This window comes from Trematomus bernacchii, unplaced genomic scaffold (assembly GCF_902827165.1).
Source record: "Trematomus bernacchii unplaced genomic scaffold, fTreBer1.1, whole genome shotgun sequence".
Lineage (NCBI taxonomy): Eukaryota > Metazoa > Chordata > Actinopteri > Perciformes > Nototheniidae > Trematomus > Trematomus bernacchii.
The window spans coordinates 72,226-89,465 of record NW_022987845.1 but is presented as its reverse complement, the minus strand read 5'-3'; the positions used below and the strand labels follow the sequence as shown (position 1 = coordinate 89,465).

Here is a 17,240-nt window from a genome sequence, read left to right as displayed (position 1 = left end):
TAGAAGTACTCATATATTGTACTTGAGTAAAAGTAGAAGTACTCATATATTGTACTTGAGTAAAAGTAGAAGTACTCAGATCTTGTAGTAAAAGTAGAAGTACTCATATATTGTACTTGAGTAAAAGTAGAAGTACTCATATATTGTACTTGAGTAAAAGTAGAAGTACTCATATATTGTACTTGAGTAAAAGTAGAAGTACTCAGATCTTGTAGTAAAAGTAGAAGTACTCATATATTGTACTTCAGTAAAAGTAGAAGTACTCATATATTGTACTTGAGTAAAAGTAGAAGTACTCATATATTGTACTTGAGTAAAAGTAGAAGTACTCATATATTGTACTTGAGTAAAAGTAGAAGTACTCATATATTGTACTTGAGTAAAAGTAGAAGTACTCAGATCTTGTAGTAAAAGTAGAAGTACTCATATATTGTACTTCAGTAAAAGTAGAAGTACTCATATATTGTACTTGAGTAAAGTAAGAAGTACTCAGATCTTGTACTTGAGTAAAAGTAGAAGTACTCAGATCTTGGAGTAAAGTAGAAGTACTCATATATTGTATTGAGTAAAAGTAGAAGTACTCAGATCTTGTAGTAAAAGTAGAAGTACTCATATATTGTACTTGAGTAAAAGTAGAAGTACTCATATATTGTACTTGAGTAAAAGTAGAAGTACTCAGATCTTGTAGTAAAAGTAGAAGTACTCATATATTGTACTTGAGTAAAAGTAGAAGTACTCATATATTGTACTTGATAGTAAGTACTCATATATTGTACTTGAGTAAGTAGAGTACTCAGATCTTGTAGTAAAAGTAGAAGTACTCATATATTGTACTTCAGTAAAAGTAGAAGTACTCATATATTGTACTTGAGTAAAAGTAGAAGTACTCAGATATTGTACTTGAGTAAAAGTAGAAGAACTCAGATCTTGTACTTGAGTAAAAGTAGAAGTACTCAGATCTTGTACTTGAGTAACAGTAGAAGTACTCATATATTGTACTTGAGTAAAAGTAGAAGTACTCATATATGTACTTGAGTAAAAAGTAGAAGTACTCATATATTGTACTTGAGTAAAAGTAGAAGTACTCAGATCTTGTAGTAAAAGTAGAAGTACTCATATATTGTACTTGAGTAAAAGTAGAAGTACTCATATATTGTACTTGAGTAAAAGTAGAAGTACTCAGATCTTGTACTTGAGTAAAAGTAGAAGTACTCAGATCTTGTACTTGAGTAAAAGTAGAAGAACTCAGATCTTGTACTTGAGGTAAAGTAGAAGTACTCAGATCTTGTACTTGAGTAAAAGTAGAAGTACTCATATATTGTACTTGAGTAAAAGTAGAAGTACTCATATATTGTACTTGAGTAAAAGTAGAAGTACTCAGATCTTGTAGTAAAAGTAGAAGTACTCATATATTGTACTTGAGTAAAAGTAGAAGTACTCATATATTGTACTTGAGTAAAGTAGAAGTACTCAGATCTTGTACTTGAGTAAAAGTAGAAGTACTCAGATCTTGTACTTGAGTAAAAGTAGAAGTACTCAGATCTTGTACTTGAGTAACAGTAGAAGTACTCATATATTGTACTTGAGTTAAAAGTAGAAGTACTCATATATTGTACTTGAGTAAAAGTAGAAGTACTCATATATTGTACTTGAGTAAAAGTTAGACGTTACTCAGATCTTGTAGTAAAAGTAGAAGTACTCATATATTGTACTTGAGTAAAAGTAGCAGTACTCATATATTGTACTTGAGTAAAAGTAGAAGTACTCAGATCTTGTACTTGAGTAAAAGTAGAAGTACCAGAGTGTAGGAATACTCTGTTACAGTAAAAGTCCTGCATTCAAAGTGTTACTCAAGTAAAAGTATAAAAGTTAAGATATTAAATATGAAATAAAGTATATTTTGCCGCTATGAAAGAGAAAACACATCGACACCAAAGAATGGAACCGAACGCCTCGATGTTTAAAAAGTATTTTGTAGATTTTTTTATTTCAAAGTCTTACCATTTATTTAGGGAAACTTTTAACATTTGTTCTTCTCATAATGAAAATGTTACATTTATCAATCTGCATAAAACATCACATGTACAGTACATCAAAAATAAATTACATCATCTGGTGGGTTTGATTGAGCTCGTCAGTTTCTACGCTTTATTTACATCGCAAACCTTTTCACGTCTGCAGCTATTTTACAATTTTCTTTTTTTAGAAACCAGCGGGGTCCAGAGCTGGAGACTGAGAGGCCGGATCTATAACATTGAAATACATGTGAGAAAGGCCTTAAAGTCACAGATTTAACTAGAGTAAAGCCAGCAGAGCTGGACCTGCTGATACAAACATCCTTTCCACAGGCAGGGGGCAGGACACAGTTACAAATAATGAGGAAAGGAATACAAAAAAAAAGCTTTTCCATATTTCCTTCCTCTTATTAACAGTTTGTGGCTAGGACATGTGCATGTAAACAAAAAATCCACCTTTTCACCTGCAAATGTGTCGCCTTTAAGACTCGTACAGTTGTAATCCTTAAGATTCAGGCGAGGTTGTTCGTGCATGTTGTGTTGCACAGTGTTCAGACCTGTATTAATGGATCTACTCAGCGCTGCCACTTAACATGTGAATTTGGCCAGTTATGATCCAATAATAGGGTTTTTTTTCCCCGTTGACCTCCATTTTCAAGACAAATCTTTAACTGTAAACCAACATTTAAAAGGTCCCATGTCATGGCCATTTCTACTGATCATAATTCCATTGTTGAGGTCTACTAGAATGGATTTATATTGTTCAATGTTCCAAACTCACATTGGTTTCTCATACAGCATCTCTGTATAGTATGTGTATTCACTCTCTGTCCTAAACGGCTTGTTGGAGCTCCTACTCTGATTGGTCGGGACGTTGCGAGGCTCGCTGCTCAGTGAGCTGGCTTACTGGTGTGGTTTCCGGGTCGGCGATACAGCGGGACAGCGCGAAACTCATCCTGAGCACACACAAACACTCACAGCCGAAGTAAAAACAATAAGTGTGGCTTGATATTGAGTAAGAAAAAGGTTTATAACGCTGTGAGAATGGGTCTGCAGAGAGCATTTCTCCACCATCCCAACTCGTCTATTACCAGCGTTCAGGGAGCTCTATGCAAGTCAATGGGACTCCCTGTTAGTTGAAATGTACGCTAAAGGTCCCCCCACTGCGTTTGATAGTGACGCGGATTGGTCCATTTTGACGTCATGCGGTTCCCGGAAAGAAACAAATGGAAAAAGAGAAATCTCCAACGAGGCGTTCTGGGGCAGCATAGACAGGTCTTCTCTGTGTTAGAGTTTTACTCGCTACAGGGTGTACTTTGAGGGTTTGAGACTCTGCAGACCGTTTACATGCAGAAACACCTTCATAACACACAAGGGGACGGGTAATAACCAGAAAAGCATGACATGGGCCCTTTTAAAACCTTTTGCACACACTAATAGCATGGGCAGGTGTGTGCACCAATTTGTTTTGAGTCTAGTTATTACATTCGTGGTTCAGACAGGAGGCTAGGTGAACTTTGAGGCAATGCAACAATGCAAGTAGACGCAAATGCACAGGGTTTGAGCGTTATTTGACCGTTTTGTGTGAGTTGAAAATGCAAGAAATGTACAGGTTACCGGCATCTAAATGAATCTGATTGGTGAAGGTGCAGAAATGAGAGGAAATATGAGATAATGAAAGAAGGAACCAGAGTTTATGTTGAAGTCAAAGAACACAAACGCTGTTGGCTGGGCTAACTCACAGCTAATGTAGCTTTCCACAATTTGCTGTCTCATTAAAGTTCAGCCAGGATCGTTTTTAAAGATTATAAGCACTAACCTTGGAGACAGTACTTCCTGTGAGTGCTTCACGATAAAAGCCACCGTATGTTTTGATATTTTAAACAACAGAAATGGCAGCAGGAAGTGTCTGGTTAGCATTGAAGCTAAGTGGGAGCGTAAACATAACATGACATAAGCTAAAAATAAAATGGAAAGTAATGCCTGCATTGTTTCTGGTGAAGAAGAATGTGAACCCAGTATATGGGAATATCAGACTCCGCCGTTTAAACAAATCGAAACCACTGAATATAAATATGTGGAGTGGCTATTGCAGGAAAAACCAACCATAAATAGTTTTAAAAATATCAGTTTGACTTCAGGAAAATCTTAAAGATTACAACTCTTTCAGACACATTTTCCAGGATCCTTTCAATACATTTTTACAATTAACAAAAATACTAACAAAGTGCTTTAATCCCCTTTACTTCCTCTATCTGTGTCCTGCCCCTTTACTTCCATTTCACACCCAAAACCTTCACCTTTCTCACCAAGATTTCTGGGTCTTTTTTCCCTCCGTCCTCCATCACCTGGCGCTTTAAAGTTCAACACTGACTCCTTCTCTTGTTTCCTGTTTCCTCTCTTGTTTCCTCTCTTGTTTCCTCTCTTGTTTCCTCTCTTGTTTCCTCTCCTATTTCCCATCATGCCTTCAGTATCATCAGTCTTTGCTTCTCGTGGCAGAAGGGGCTAGACATCATCTATTTTATTTACATGGCCTCCTGCTGGGTGGAGAAGGAGGAAGGAGGGGAGGGAGAGGAGGAGGAGGAGGAGGAGGAGGGATGGGGGACGTTTCAGAAACAACTCCTCCTTCATATCGATACTTCATACTCACGAGAGTCCTGGTAATGAGAGAGAAATAGAAGTTAGTACTAAGGTAAGGTTATTTATAAAGCACATTTTCAGACACAGGCAATTCAAAGTGCTTCACATCAACATTAACACTTAATAAGACCTTAAAAGAGATACAGAATAGTTTAAAAACAACATTGTAAATACAGTAGGTGCTAAACAAGTTAAAAGGCTTCTGGGTAGTCAGCTGAGGTGGAAGAAAAACTCAGATATTTTACTTAAAGAGGCCCCCATGTGTAGTTTTCCCTCTCCTGTAGTGTGCTCTTTAGGTGTTAGTGCATGTCAATGGTCTGCAAAGGCAAAAATCCCAGAGTTCTGCAACAAAGTGACATCACTATGGAATACTTGACTCCTATTGGCTAGCGCTCCAACAGATTGTACGTGATAGGCTAAGGGGCGGGACATCTGTAAGTTGTTTGAGCAATCACAACAGAGTCTGCAAATAGATGTAGGGCAGTAACAAGTAACATATTTTCTTCCAAATTTAAGTGGATTAGAAGTATAAAGAGGCGAATAAAAGTACCTTAAAATTATACTTAAGCACAGTACTGAAGTAAATGTACTTAGTTGTAGCAGTGTGTGTCCATAGTTATAAATAGATGTAGGTATTACAGTAATATGGCTCTGAGAAGGTATTGCAGTGAGACAGATTGTTTACATTTGATATAACAGTTTTAATGTTTTTAATTTTCATTTGAATTGTTAAGTTTCTTTTACCACTCTTTTAAGTATTTTAAGTATTGTATTATAAAGTCTGAACACACTTATGCTTCTGTGGCGATAGAATTTCCCAAATCGGGATCAATAAAGTATCCATCTATCTATCTATCTATCTATCTATCTATCTATCTATCTATCTATCTATCTATCTATCTAGATCAGGGGTGTCAAACTCAATTTCATCGCGGGCCACATTCGAATAAAGGTTGCACTCAAAGGGCCGGTTGTAACTATATAAATGTACATATATAAATATATAATATATATAAAATAATGTATTATATCACATTATTGCCTCTGAATTGGATTATTATCGGATAGGATAATAACTTAGTAATTAACTACGTCTGAACGCAGAAGTCCAGGGCAAATCATTGCAAGTCTCTTCAGTGCGCATGTCAAAAAAACGAGATGCATTGTGGGACATGTAGTTTATGGGCAACCTGCTTCTGTAAAGTGGCATGTAACCGTATTATAAACGTATTATATTCTTTGCAAGCTCTTAAGGGGCCACATAAAATGAAGTCGCGGGCCGGATTTGGCCCCCGGGCCTTGAGTTTGAGACCCCTGATCTAGATGGTGTTAGTGACGCTGCTCAGTGTTGGTTTTATTTCTTAAATCTCTCCACACTCACTCCTCCGGTCTCATACAGCGGGTTATCGAACTCCGTCTACTTTTCTGGTTCTTCGAGGTATGTTTTGAAATAATATTACTGTACATAATGAACCTGCAAAGTGACAAATACTGTCAAATAGATATAAGGCAGTAAAAAGTAACATATATTCTTCCAAATGTAAGTGGAAGTAGTAGTAGTATGAAGAGGCAAATAAAAGTTAAAATAAATAGTTATTAGCAGTGTGTGTGTGTCCATAGATATAAATAGATGTAGGTATTACAGTAATATGGCTCTGAGAAGGTATTGCAGTGAGACAGATTGTTTATATTTGATATAACAGTTTTAATTTTTTTAATTTAAATTTAAATTGTTAAGTTTCTTTTACCACTCTTTTAAGTATTTTAAGTATTGTATTATAAAGTCTGAACACACTTATGCTTCTGTGACGATAGAATTTCCCAAATCGGGATCAATCAAGTATCTATCCATCTATCTATCTATCTATCTATCCAGCTATAGAGAGAGAGCTATCGAGCCAGCCAGCCAGCCAGCCAGCCAGCGAGCGAGCGAGCCAGCCAGCCAGCCAGCGAGCGAGCCAGCGAGCCAGCGAGCCAGGAGCCAGCCAGCCAAGCCAGCCAGCGAGCGAGCGAGCGACGAGCCAGCGAGCCAGCGAGCCAGGCCAGCCAGCCAGCAGCCAGCGAGCGAGCCAGCGAGCCAGCGAGCCAGCCAGCGAGCGAGCGAGCGAGCCAGCAGCCAGCCAGCCACAGCCAGCGAGCGAGCAGCGAGCCAGCGAGCCAGGAGGCAGCCAGCCAGCAAGCCAGCCAGCCAGCAGCCAGCCAGCCAGCCAGCAGCGCAGCGAGCGAGCGGAGCCAGCCAGCCAGCCAGCCAGCCAGGCCAGCGACGAGCAGCCAGCGAGCCAGCGAGCAGCGAGCGCAGCCAGCAGCGAGCGAGCAGAGCGACAGCGAGCCAGCGAGCCAGCCAGCCAGCCAGCCAGCCAGCCAGCAGCCGAGCGAGCAGCGAGCCAGCGAGCCAGCGAGCCAGCAGCCAGCCAGCCAGCCAGCCAGCCAGCCAGCCAGCCAGCCAGCCAGCCAGCGAGCGAGCTAGCGAGCCAGCCAGCCAGCCAGCCATCCAGCATCCACGAGCATGAGCCAGCGAGCCAGCTACACATCTATCCAGCTATCCATCCAGCAGCATCCACCATCCATCATCCATCCATCCATCCATCCATCCATCCATCCATCCATCCATCTATCTATCATCCATCCATCCATCCATCCATCCACATCCATCCATCCATCCATCTATCTATCTATCTATCCATCTATCTTCCATCCATCCATCCATCCATCCATCTATCTATCTATCCATCCATCCATCCATCCATCCATCCATCCATCCATCCATCCATCTATCTATCTATCTATCCATCTATCTAGATGATGTTAGTGATGGTGCTCAGTGTTGGTATTATTTCTTAAACTCACTCCTCCGGTCTCATACAGCGGGTTATCGAACTCCGTCTCCACGGTGATCTGTCGGTACGGGTGGGGGTAGATCAGAGGAAGCCTCAGGTTGGAGTGATATCTGCACCTGAGGGGAGGAAGAGGAGGAAGAGGAGGAGACAGAAAAACATATTACGGTATTACAGAGAGCCAGTTTGGAGAAGATGTTCCAGAGGGAGGTTTTACATGTTTTTAATCAAGTAACATTAGGGTGTCTTGGTTTGATAAACAGTAATTTATAGCAATTTAAACACTTGAAAAACAGCTTTATCAATTAGAGACCTAGTTTGGAGAATCACATTTAATTGTACTTAATTAAATCAATTATAATATATACACTAACGCTTGTTTCTTACCGTGTCACGTAGACATAAGCGCCCCCGAGCAGCACGGACAGAACCAGAACGATGATGAAGATGGCGAGCGCCACGTTTCCTCCGTCCAGCGTGGAGCCTGCCGTCGCTCGAGCCACTGAGAGAAACAACACATTAATAAAACCGGTTAATTAAAACCAATCACACAACCTCAGTGAGTCCAGGTGAGGAAGGCAAAGCACACACAGGTGTAAAAACATGCAAACAGGCGGGAACACACACACAAAACAGGCAGAGGTTTGCAGGCAGAGCAGAAACAGAGAGGCTAGTTGCCAGAAAATGTATAATAGGGGTTCGATTTTGGACAATTTTGGAGTGGTTTTGGTGTTGTAATGGAAATTGTTGGGAAAATACTCTTCCAATATCAGAGTAACATGCTAACAAAGGTATCCCAACTGTAGCTGTGAACATGACAGGATGTATGATTACCTAGAAGAGCATCAGGACTGTTTGAGGCATATGATAGCTATGTGATTAACATGATGATTCAGCCTCTATGGAGATAGACATATGACAAGCATGCTCATTTCTGACGTGGAGCTAATCTGAAGTAAACATTGAATACTGCTTTCTATTCCTCCATCTTGTGACTGTGTAACTCCCTCTCTTGGATATCAGCATGTGAAGGACACTGTTCAGGAACTAGTTGATGCTCTGGATGTGATGACTACTTCCATTCTGGAGAGGATCACAGATACATGGATCCTGAGATTGAAGCTCAAGCCGGGGACCAGTGATATGTTGCTAACAGAAATTATGATTATCAGAGAATTGAATGCTATGATGTTATATTTAACATATAAATAATACAATTGTGTAAGCCTTCGTTGTCAAGAGACAGTAGATCTCAGCACTCAGGAAGGTGATCAGCCACAAGGTGTCATGTGACCACACAGTGATCTGATCATGGGTCTATTGTTACGGGCCGTCTCCACGGCAGCGTTAAAAAAATCTTGGAGGTGGGCGTATCTGAAGCTTGAGGATTTTTTGCGAGCAACCAATCACATGAATCTCCCGCCCGCGACATACGAAGCAAAAAAGCCCGAAGTAAACTGGATATAAACTCCCCAAAACAGGCGAAAACATACCACTGTCTCTGCCACCTCCCTCCATGCCTGGCTCCTCCGGTTTATATCCCGGTAGGTCTGGTCATAAAGCACCGGGTGATTGATTCGCTGCCGCTAATTTCTCCTCCATTTTTTGGAATATGAGGAAATGACCTGCGGTCTGTCTCTCCCAGCATACACGCCGTTTGATTGGCTAGAGCTTGAACTGTCAGATTTGCGTACACGGGATTTGATTGGCTGACGCTTCCACCTCAGCCTCAAAAGTTGAACATTGTTCAACTTTGAATCCTGAAAATCCTGAAAATCTCCGCTCGCCTGCCCACAATGCATTTCGGCGAAAGCGAAAAAAAGTGACGTCACCCCATTCAAAGTGAATGGGCAGAAGCGTTTCAAGATATTTTAACGCTGCCGTGGAGACGGCCCGTTAGGGTCAGGGGTCAGTTATCTCATGACTAAGCAAGTATTCATTGTAACTGTATAAAAGCGCTCTCTTCAGTTTGAGTAGTTGCACTCGGCTGTGGAGACATTGCTCTTCATGTTGTTTGCCTCTTTTGCAAAAGATTAAAGGACCAGAAAGACATCTCTTTGACTAGTTCATATCAAGAATTTCCACCACAGTGAATCCATTTCTGACATTTTCAGGATCAGAAATGGCAGTTTAAACCAGTATTTGTTGCTCCTAGGGGTTGATTTTGATGAATAATTGGCTGATTTTGATCCTGAAAATGTCAGAAATGGATTCAGCATCCTCAGTTACCGCCACAACCACTTTGCCAGCATATGCTAATTAACGCAACTTATGCTAATTGTGCCCGTGGGACCCTTACTATACATTTCCAGTTTCACAACAGGACTCTAAGAGCTGGCAACTAGACTAATGGCGCTTTTCCACTGCAGGGCCTCGCTCGGCTTAGTACGGTATGGCTAGGCCTCGTTAGGCCTCGATAGGCCAGGCTCACTTTATGCTGCGTTTCCATTACAGTTTAGGAACTGGGGCAGTAACTATAGTAACGCAGTGTAGGCGGAGCCGTGACGTCATCTTCAATGCGAAACACAAAACCAACATCAGCCGTTAGGGTTAGGGTTAGAGGTGAAGTGTTTGTTATTTATTTTTGTTGCGGGGGTCTTTTCAGCCCACAGCAACATGGAGGACAGGTAACACTCACCTTCCAGATCATGGTGGTCAAAGCAGCTACTGTAGGCTGCAAGACATCATTCTGAGTGTCAGTCACATGATGGAAATACACATCTCACTTCTTCTTCTGGGGTTTGTGTGGAACAAGGGGGGTTTGAATGACCGTTTGCTAATCCTCATGCTCTGTACTCTCATGGAGGGAGAGACGACGGGCCATGGGTACATGCATGAAAACAGCCCACCATCTTTCCTACATGGAGCACTATTTCATTTTAGGATTTAATTGTATTCAATTTTATTTACTATAAATGTCATTTAATTTAATTGTATGTTTTTAATTCAGTTATATTTAATTGTATTTAATTAAAGAAAATGGAGCCATTCTTACGTAACCATCAGCTTAAATAAACTATTTCTCGGGACCCACTTTTTCCTTTGTCAATAAATCGCGACCCGAAATTTTGAACCACTCAAATCTATTCAACAAAAAATTGTGCTGTAATATATACGCTTTTCAGCAGATTTCGAGATTTTTAGAAATACTAACATATAAACTACGCATTCTGGTACACTCTGAGAAGAAAATAAATAAATCTATTACTACGACATATTAATAATATTTTATGCCATTGTTTGTTTTTCACTTAGTTCTGAGCAAAGAGGAGAGAGTCTGTGTGAACTACTTTAAATTGTGGGTGAGGGTAGATAGCCCCCATTGTTCTGTGACCTGTCAGTCATCAAACCGGGGGTCATATTTCATTATGTGTTCATTTTGATCTGAAGTCGTACCCATGGATGTATAAAGAATAGTTCTACCTCAAAGTTATTCTCCGTGGGGACTTCCGGCAACAATCTTGACTCGAAAAAACATCAGCAAAGATGTTTTATTGAGAAGATGATCACTACGTGGCAGAAGTTTTCAAAACCGTTTATGGTCTCCGGTACTTCCAGTCCAACGCCGACTGCATGCACAGCGCTAGAAAATCGGGCCTTCAAAATAAAAGTTTGACTATTTTTCCACAAAAAAAAAAAATTGTATTTATTTTTTCTTCACTCACACATCTGCGACCCACTCGAAACGGGTCCGCGACCCACCAGTTGAGAACCACTGATCTAAAACATGGTGTTGATTTAGAGGAACTTAAAGAGGTTCTATCATATGATATTAAATGCCTCATATACTCTGAAAGTAAAGAGGAAGAGCCTCTAATGAAGCTCAGCGCAAGTTCTTTCAGGAAGACTGGTATACATTCACTCTGCTTATAATCAGCTCATCAGGCTCTCTGTTAACCTATTACATTCACCTCAATCTCCAGCAGCCAATCAGCGTGCTGCAGCCAAACTTTAAAATGGTTCTCCTCTCTCCTGCAGTCAGCTGTGATTTCAGGTGTTCATGCTGCCGCCCGCCTCCTCCCCATCCCCATCCACCTCCTTTCATCACATCCAGTGCCAGGAGAGCTAATCCAAAGACCTCATCACACCTCCTCTTCATCCCATCTCCTCATCACACCTCCTCTTCATCCCATCTCCTCATCAAATCCAGATCTTCAGCATCATCACCAGTGTCTAGACCCCGGGGGGGGTTCCCTATATGCTCACGGCTGCATTTCCCCCTTTAGATATACGATGTCAGGATCGGGGTCTAATCGCCAAAGACTTAACTTTTATCATATGACATGTGTCAATAAATGTTCTTTAAACTAAATGAAGTCTCTCCTGATTGAACTGACAGCTGGTCATGTGATTAGCATGCATCCCGAGGCACTTCTTTTTGGGAAATGAAGTAGGTAAATCTAGTGAAGAAGTTGGCATCATTGGTAGCTTTCAGAGACCCAAAGCACCATGATGTTTGAGATGCCAGAAACATATTTAGTAAGTCCCAAAAATACAGTAGCCGATGCCAAATATCACAGAATGTCCTACCAGTCACATTCTGCAGTTTGTAAGCCAGCGTGCTTATCTGAGTGCGTCTTATTCAACAGTTCTTATGATCAGGGGTGCACATAACTGGAACGCAGGTAAGCATGCGCGGCAAGCATCTGAAATGCGTACCGTCACTTGTCTCACTAAGTGCATTTGCGTACCGTCACTTGTCTCACTAAGCGCATTTGCGTACCGTCGGACTTGTGAAGCTTTTCCAGAAGGCGCTGCGATCACTGGACGACAGAGCCGGTCGCCGTGCGCACAGACGGGGCTGCTGTTAACGTCGGTGTGTACAACAGAATTGAGCCACAACGTCCGGCGCGTGCTCCACTAGCGCCCACCCTCACCCCGTCGACGTCCGCGAAACAGAGGGGCTGAACACAGAACCTTGCGTGGGCAGCCCTGCGTACCAAACATTGTCTCCTGGTACTCATTTGAGTAACTCACTAAGACAGTTATGTGCACCCCTGATTATGATCCTAGTTTTTAGTTAATCTGTTTCCTGGTGTATTTTGAAAGGTTGTGTCTGTTCTGATGTCTGTCCTGGATTATTATATTTTAAACTGGAGAGGCTGCTTTCTGTTTTTATGTCGCCCCAAACTGTGGATTCCCATTTGATCTTAGAACAGCAACCTCCATTGGAATGTTTTTAAGTAAATTAAGCTCCCTCTGGATGAAACACACAGATTTTTACATGCACTAACACCTATAGAGCAATGTGCAATAAACCTGCAATGTGCAATTTAAACACTTACTTGCAATAGTACTGCGCTATAATCACCAAAATGTATTTATTTTTAAGGGTTACAATACTTGATATGCTATCTCTGTCACTTAGTTTTACTGAAATTGCTTATACTCATTTTTGAAGTCATCTTTGAGTGCCTATTTGTCTTCATTTGTATTACTAATGAGTGCTTTGCTTATTTTTAATATGTCATGCCTTTTTTTTATGCCACTTTGTCTGTAACACTCTCAATGTCCCTGCTGTTGGACTAATTAAGGAATTCTTGTGATTAGCAAACGGTCATTAGCATGCATCGGGGGAGGGGGGTCACGATCAATCTGTATCAACGAGCATTGGGGAGGGAAAGTATACTGAATACTGACTTCATGCATGAATCCAAAAGCCTTTCTGAGCAGTCTCACCCATGCAGAACGGGAGAGGGCCGCTCCAGAAGGACGGGGTTCCCATGATGCATTTAATTGCGTCCTCTCCAATTAGCTCGTAACCCTGGTAACAGACGAAGGTGAGCGACTCCCCGGGTAGGTACAGCCTCTTGGACAGGATCTGGTATCCGTTGTCGGGCAGACCGGGATTCTCACAGGAAACAGACTCCTCCGCTGGGTAAAGACAGAGGAAGAAGCAAAAGAAAAAACATGGAATATTTAGGCCCAATTCCAAACCACACCCTACCCACTCCCCCTCCGTGATGGAGTGATAGGTCTGTAGTCTCACTCGCAGCTGAACGAGGCTCCCTTCTTAAATCTGATGTGTCTCAGCTGCATAGTTTTGCAACAGTCTCTGTAAATATACAACACTTTTACAGTTTTCTAGATTCATAATGAGTAAATTATCCTAAATTAAAAAACAATTCGAGGTAACCATGAAGTTGTTAACATCTGTATGTCAATATTAAATGTCCATCACGCTGTGCAGTTTATCAGTTAATGTTTTCACGGAACTATTTGTAAGCACCTTGTTCCCCTCTGTGCGAACGCGCAAACGGAGGGGTAGTGTGCAGGGGGCGGTTTGGAATTGGGCCTTTGAGTTTCTCGGCTCGGATCAGAGGGTTTTACGTCAGCTCGAATGTCAGATCTGACAGTTTCTCTCATGCTGAGGTGACACGACTCACGGATAATCTCCAGGTGGTGAGGGCTGATTGGTACGGTGCATTAGCATGGCATTACCATATCACACACACACACACACACACACACACACACACACACACACACACACACACACACACACACACACACACACACACACACACACACACACACACACACACACACACACACACACACACACACACCGTTGATATGAGCTGGCATGTGGAGACGCTGTGATGATCAGTGCAGGAACGAGAGAGAGAGAGAAATCACACAAACCCACTCACTGTAAAAACTCAAAATCTTGCCAAGTATATTCGTCTAATTTCTAGTCAGAATATGTCTTTAGACTCGATATACGACCTAATAACTGAAGAGGTAACAATGCAGTGAGATAGAGGGTCTTGTTTTTAGACAAGGCATCTTCAAGACTCTTGAAAACATCTTATTTTGTATCTTACTTGAAACAAGTTTTTATTTTGACTTCTTACATGTTGAACACAAATACCTGTACTTTCTACTTCTTACATGTTGAACCCAAATACCTGTACTTTCTACTTCTTACATGTTGAACACAAATACCTGTACTTTCTACTTCTTACATGTTGAACACAAATACCTGTACTTTCTACTTCTTACATGTTGAACACAAATACCTGTACTTTCTACTTCTTACATTTTGAACTCAAATACCTGTACTTTCTACTTCTTACATGTTGAACACAAATACCTGTACTTTCTACTTCTTACATGTTGAACCCAAATACCTGTACTTTCTACTTCTTACATGTTGAACCCAAATACCTGTACTTTCTACTTCTTACATTTTGAACACAAATACCTGTACTTTCTACTTCTTACATGTTGAACACAAATACCTGTACTTTCTACTTCTTACATTTTGAACACAAATACCTGTACTTTCTACTTCTTACATGTTGAACCCAAATACCTGTACTTTCTACTTCTTACATGTTGAACCCAAATACCTGTACTTTCTACTTCTCACATGTTGAACCCAAATACCTGTACTTTCTACTTCTTACATGTTGAACTCAAATACCTGTACTTTCTACTTCTTACATTTTCCAAACAGGCTGGTTCCTTTAGTTTGAATGTGTGTTTGGTGGCGTGATCATTATTATTTAGAGTCATTGCGTGCCTATTGATTTGAACACGATCCGTGTATCCATCATTTCCTGGTCTTCTCTAAAGAAGAGGGACCAATGAAAACGTTGTCATGTTGCCGTTGTTCAGCATGGAAACATTCATTAGCTAACAATGACATTATTGTTCTATTAATATAAAGGGAGGTCAGGTACTCTTTAAAACAGCTGCTAGTTATGGGTACTTTTACTGAAGTACATTTCAAAGCCCTCTTTACTTTCACTTGAGTAAAGAAGTTTAGTCAGTACTTCTACTTTCACCAGAGTATTTTTAAACACGAGTATCTGTACTTCTACTTGAGTAAAGGACGTGTGTACTTTTGCCCTCTCTCCCTGATACTCACTAACACAGTGGGGGAGTTTGGCGGTCCACACGGGGGTCCCCGGCTCTCGTCCGTAGCAGCTGATGGTGGCGCCGCCCTGCAGGATGAAGCCGGCGGTGCAGCTGTACTGAATCGTTGTTCCCACCAGGAGCTTGGTGTCGGAGAGGGAGCGGGTCGAGTGCTCCACGTGTCCCGGGTCTGAGCAGTACATGACTGAGAAACACACGGAGAGACATTCATATCATCAGAACTAAGTGTTTATAAGAATCAGTCATCCAAAAGTTAAGGAAAGTATCACTTAGACAGATTTTAAATGGCTTGTTGGAGCTGTTTTGGATAATTTAATAAATGCACAAACGGAGATTCTTGTCTGGATTTGGATCATTGCTTTGATTTTAAGTTAATTATCTGTTTCATTTCTATATGATTCTGCCGCTCCATGGCTCTTTCTACATTGTGCACTTGCCCATAATTCTGTCAAACCATTTGTTGCCAATTATAAATGAAAGTTTCCACAGCATTTTGGCCTCCATCATTTCTTGGAAAGAAGCAGACACGGAGAACAACAAAGACACCATCTGCACGGCTTCCCATAAACAATAACAGATTGATAAATAAGATAAGAACTGACTCTTTTCGCAGAATGGCGGCTGGTTGCTCCAGGAGAGGTCCAGCTGGCAGGCGAGGGTCTCCCGGCCCACCAGGTCGTATCCCGGGTCGCACTGATAGGTGATCCGCGCCCCTCGAACCAGAGCGATGTGGGACGTGGTCTTCCATCCGTTCTGGATCTCAGGCAGGTCGGGACACGAGTCGTTTCGGGACACCTCTGCAGGGAAAAACGGTAACAAAAAAAGTTTGATTAATGTCTGGTTTAAGATAAGATAGACCTCTGAGAGAAACCACAGTGAAAAGCAGAATGACGCCATGTAATTCAGCTAACAGCTAAGCTAATGAGCTAACGTTAAGGTATTCGGATAACTAGACGTTTGGGCTAACAGCTAAGCTAATGTTGAGTCATTTAAAGGTCACCTATTATACAAAACCCACTTGTTCATGTCTCTTCTTCATCAACATGTGTCCCCTCTTCTTCACGTCTCTTCTACATCAACATGTGTCCCCTCTTCTTCATGTCTCTTCTACATCAACATGTGTCCCCTCTTCTTCATGTCTCTTCTACATCAACATGTGTCCCCTCTTCTTCATGTCTCTTCTACATCAACATGTGTCCCCTCTTCTCCATGTCTCTTCTTCATCAACATGTGTCCCCTCTTCTTCACGTCTCTTCTACATCACATGTGTCCCCTCTTCTTCATGTCTCTTCTACATTAACATGTGTCCCCCTCTTCTTCATGTCTCTTCTTCATCAACATGTGTCCCCTCTTCTTCATGTCTCTTCTACATCAACATGTGTCCCCTCTTCTTCATGTCTCTTCTACATCAACATGTGTCCCCTCTTCTTCATGTCTCTTCTACATCAACATGTGTCCCCTCTTCTTCATGTCTCTTCTACATCAACATGTGTCCCCTCTTCTTCATGTCTCTTCTTCATCAACATGTGTCCCCTCTTCTTCATGTCTCTTCTACATCAACATGTGTCCCCTCTTCTTCATGTCTCTTCTTCATCAACATGTGTCCCCTCTTCTTCATGTCTCTTCTACATCAACATGTGTCCCCTCTTCTTCATGTCTCTTCTACATCAACATGTGCCCCCTCTTCTTCATGTCTCTTCTACATCAACATGTGTCCCCTCTTCTTCATGTCTCTTCTTCATCAACATGTGCCCCCTCTTCTTCATGTCTCTTCTACATCAACATGTGCCCCCTCTTCTTCATGTCTCTTCTACATCAACATGTGCCCCCTCTTCTTCATGTCTCTTCTACATCAACATGTGTCCCC

At 41.4% G+C, this 17,240-nt stretch overlaps 1 protein-coding gene across 2 annotated transcripts in view; it reads right to left on the bottom strand.

Annotated features, from left to right (window-relative positions):
- Positions 1-3,233: 3,233 nt before the first annotated feature.
- LOC117468666 (seizure 6-like protein) overlaps positions 3,234-17,240 on the bottom strand; it is a 70,509-nt gene continuing 56,502 nt past the window's right edge. Inside the window, exons 11-17 of one of the 2 annotated variants that reach the window (XM_034112892.1) lie at positions 15,976-16,170; positions 15,366-15,557; positions 13,169-13,363; positions 10,128-10,163; positions 7,877-7,991; positions 7,503-7,608; positions 3,234-4,672 (exon numbers count right to left, since the gene is read on the bottom strand). In XM_034112892.1, coding sequence (XP_033968783.1) covers positions 4,643-4,672; positions 7,503-7,608; positions 7,877-7,991; positions 10,128-10,163; positions 13,169-13,363; positions 15,366-15,557; positions 15,976-16,170 — 869 coding nt within the window. In that variant the 3' untranslated portion in view covers positions 3,234-4,642. The remainder of the gene's footprint in view (positions 4,673-7,502; positions 7,609-7,876; positions 7,992-10,127; positions 10,164-13,168; positions 13,364-15,365; positions 15,558-15,975; positions 16,171-17,240) is intronic. The other variant, XM_034112893.1, reaches the window with a different exon arrangement.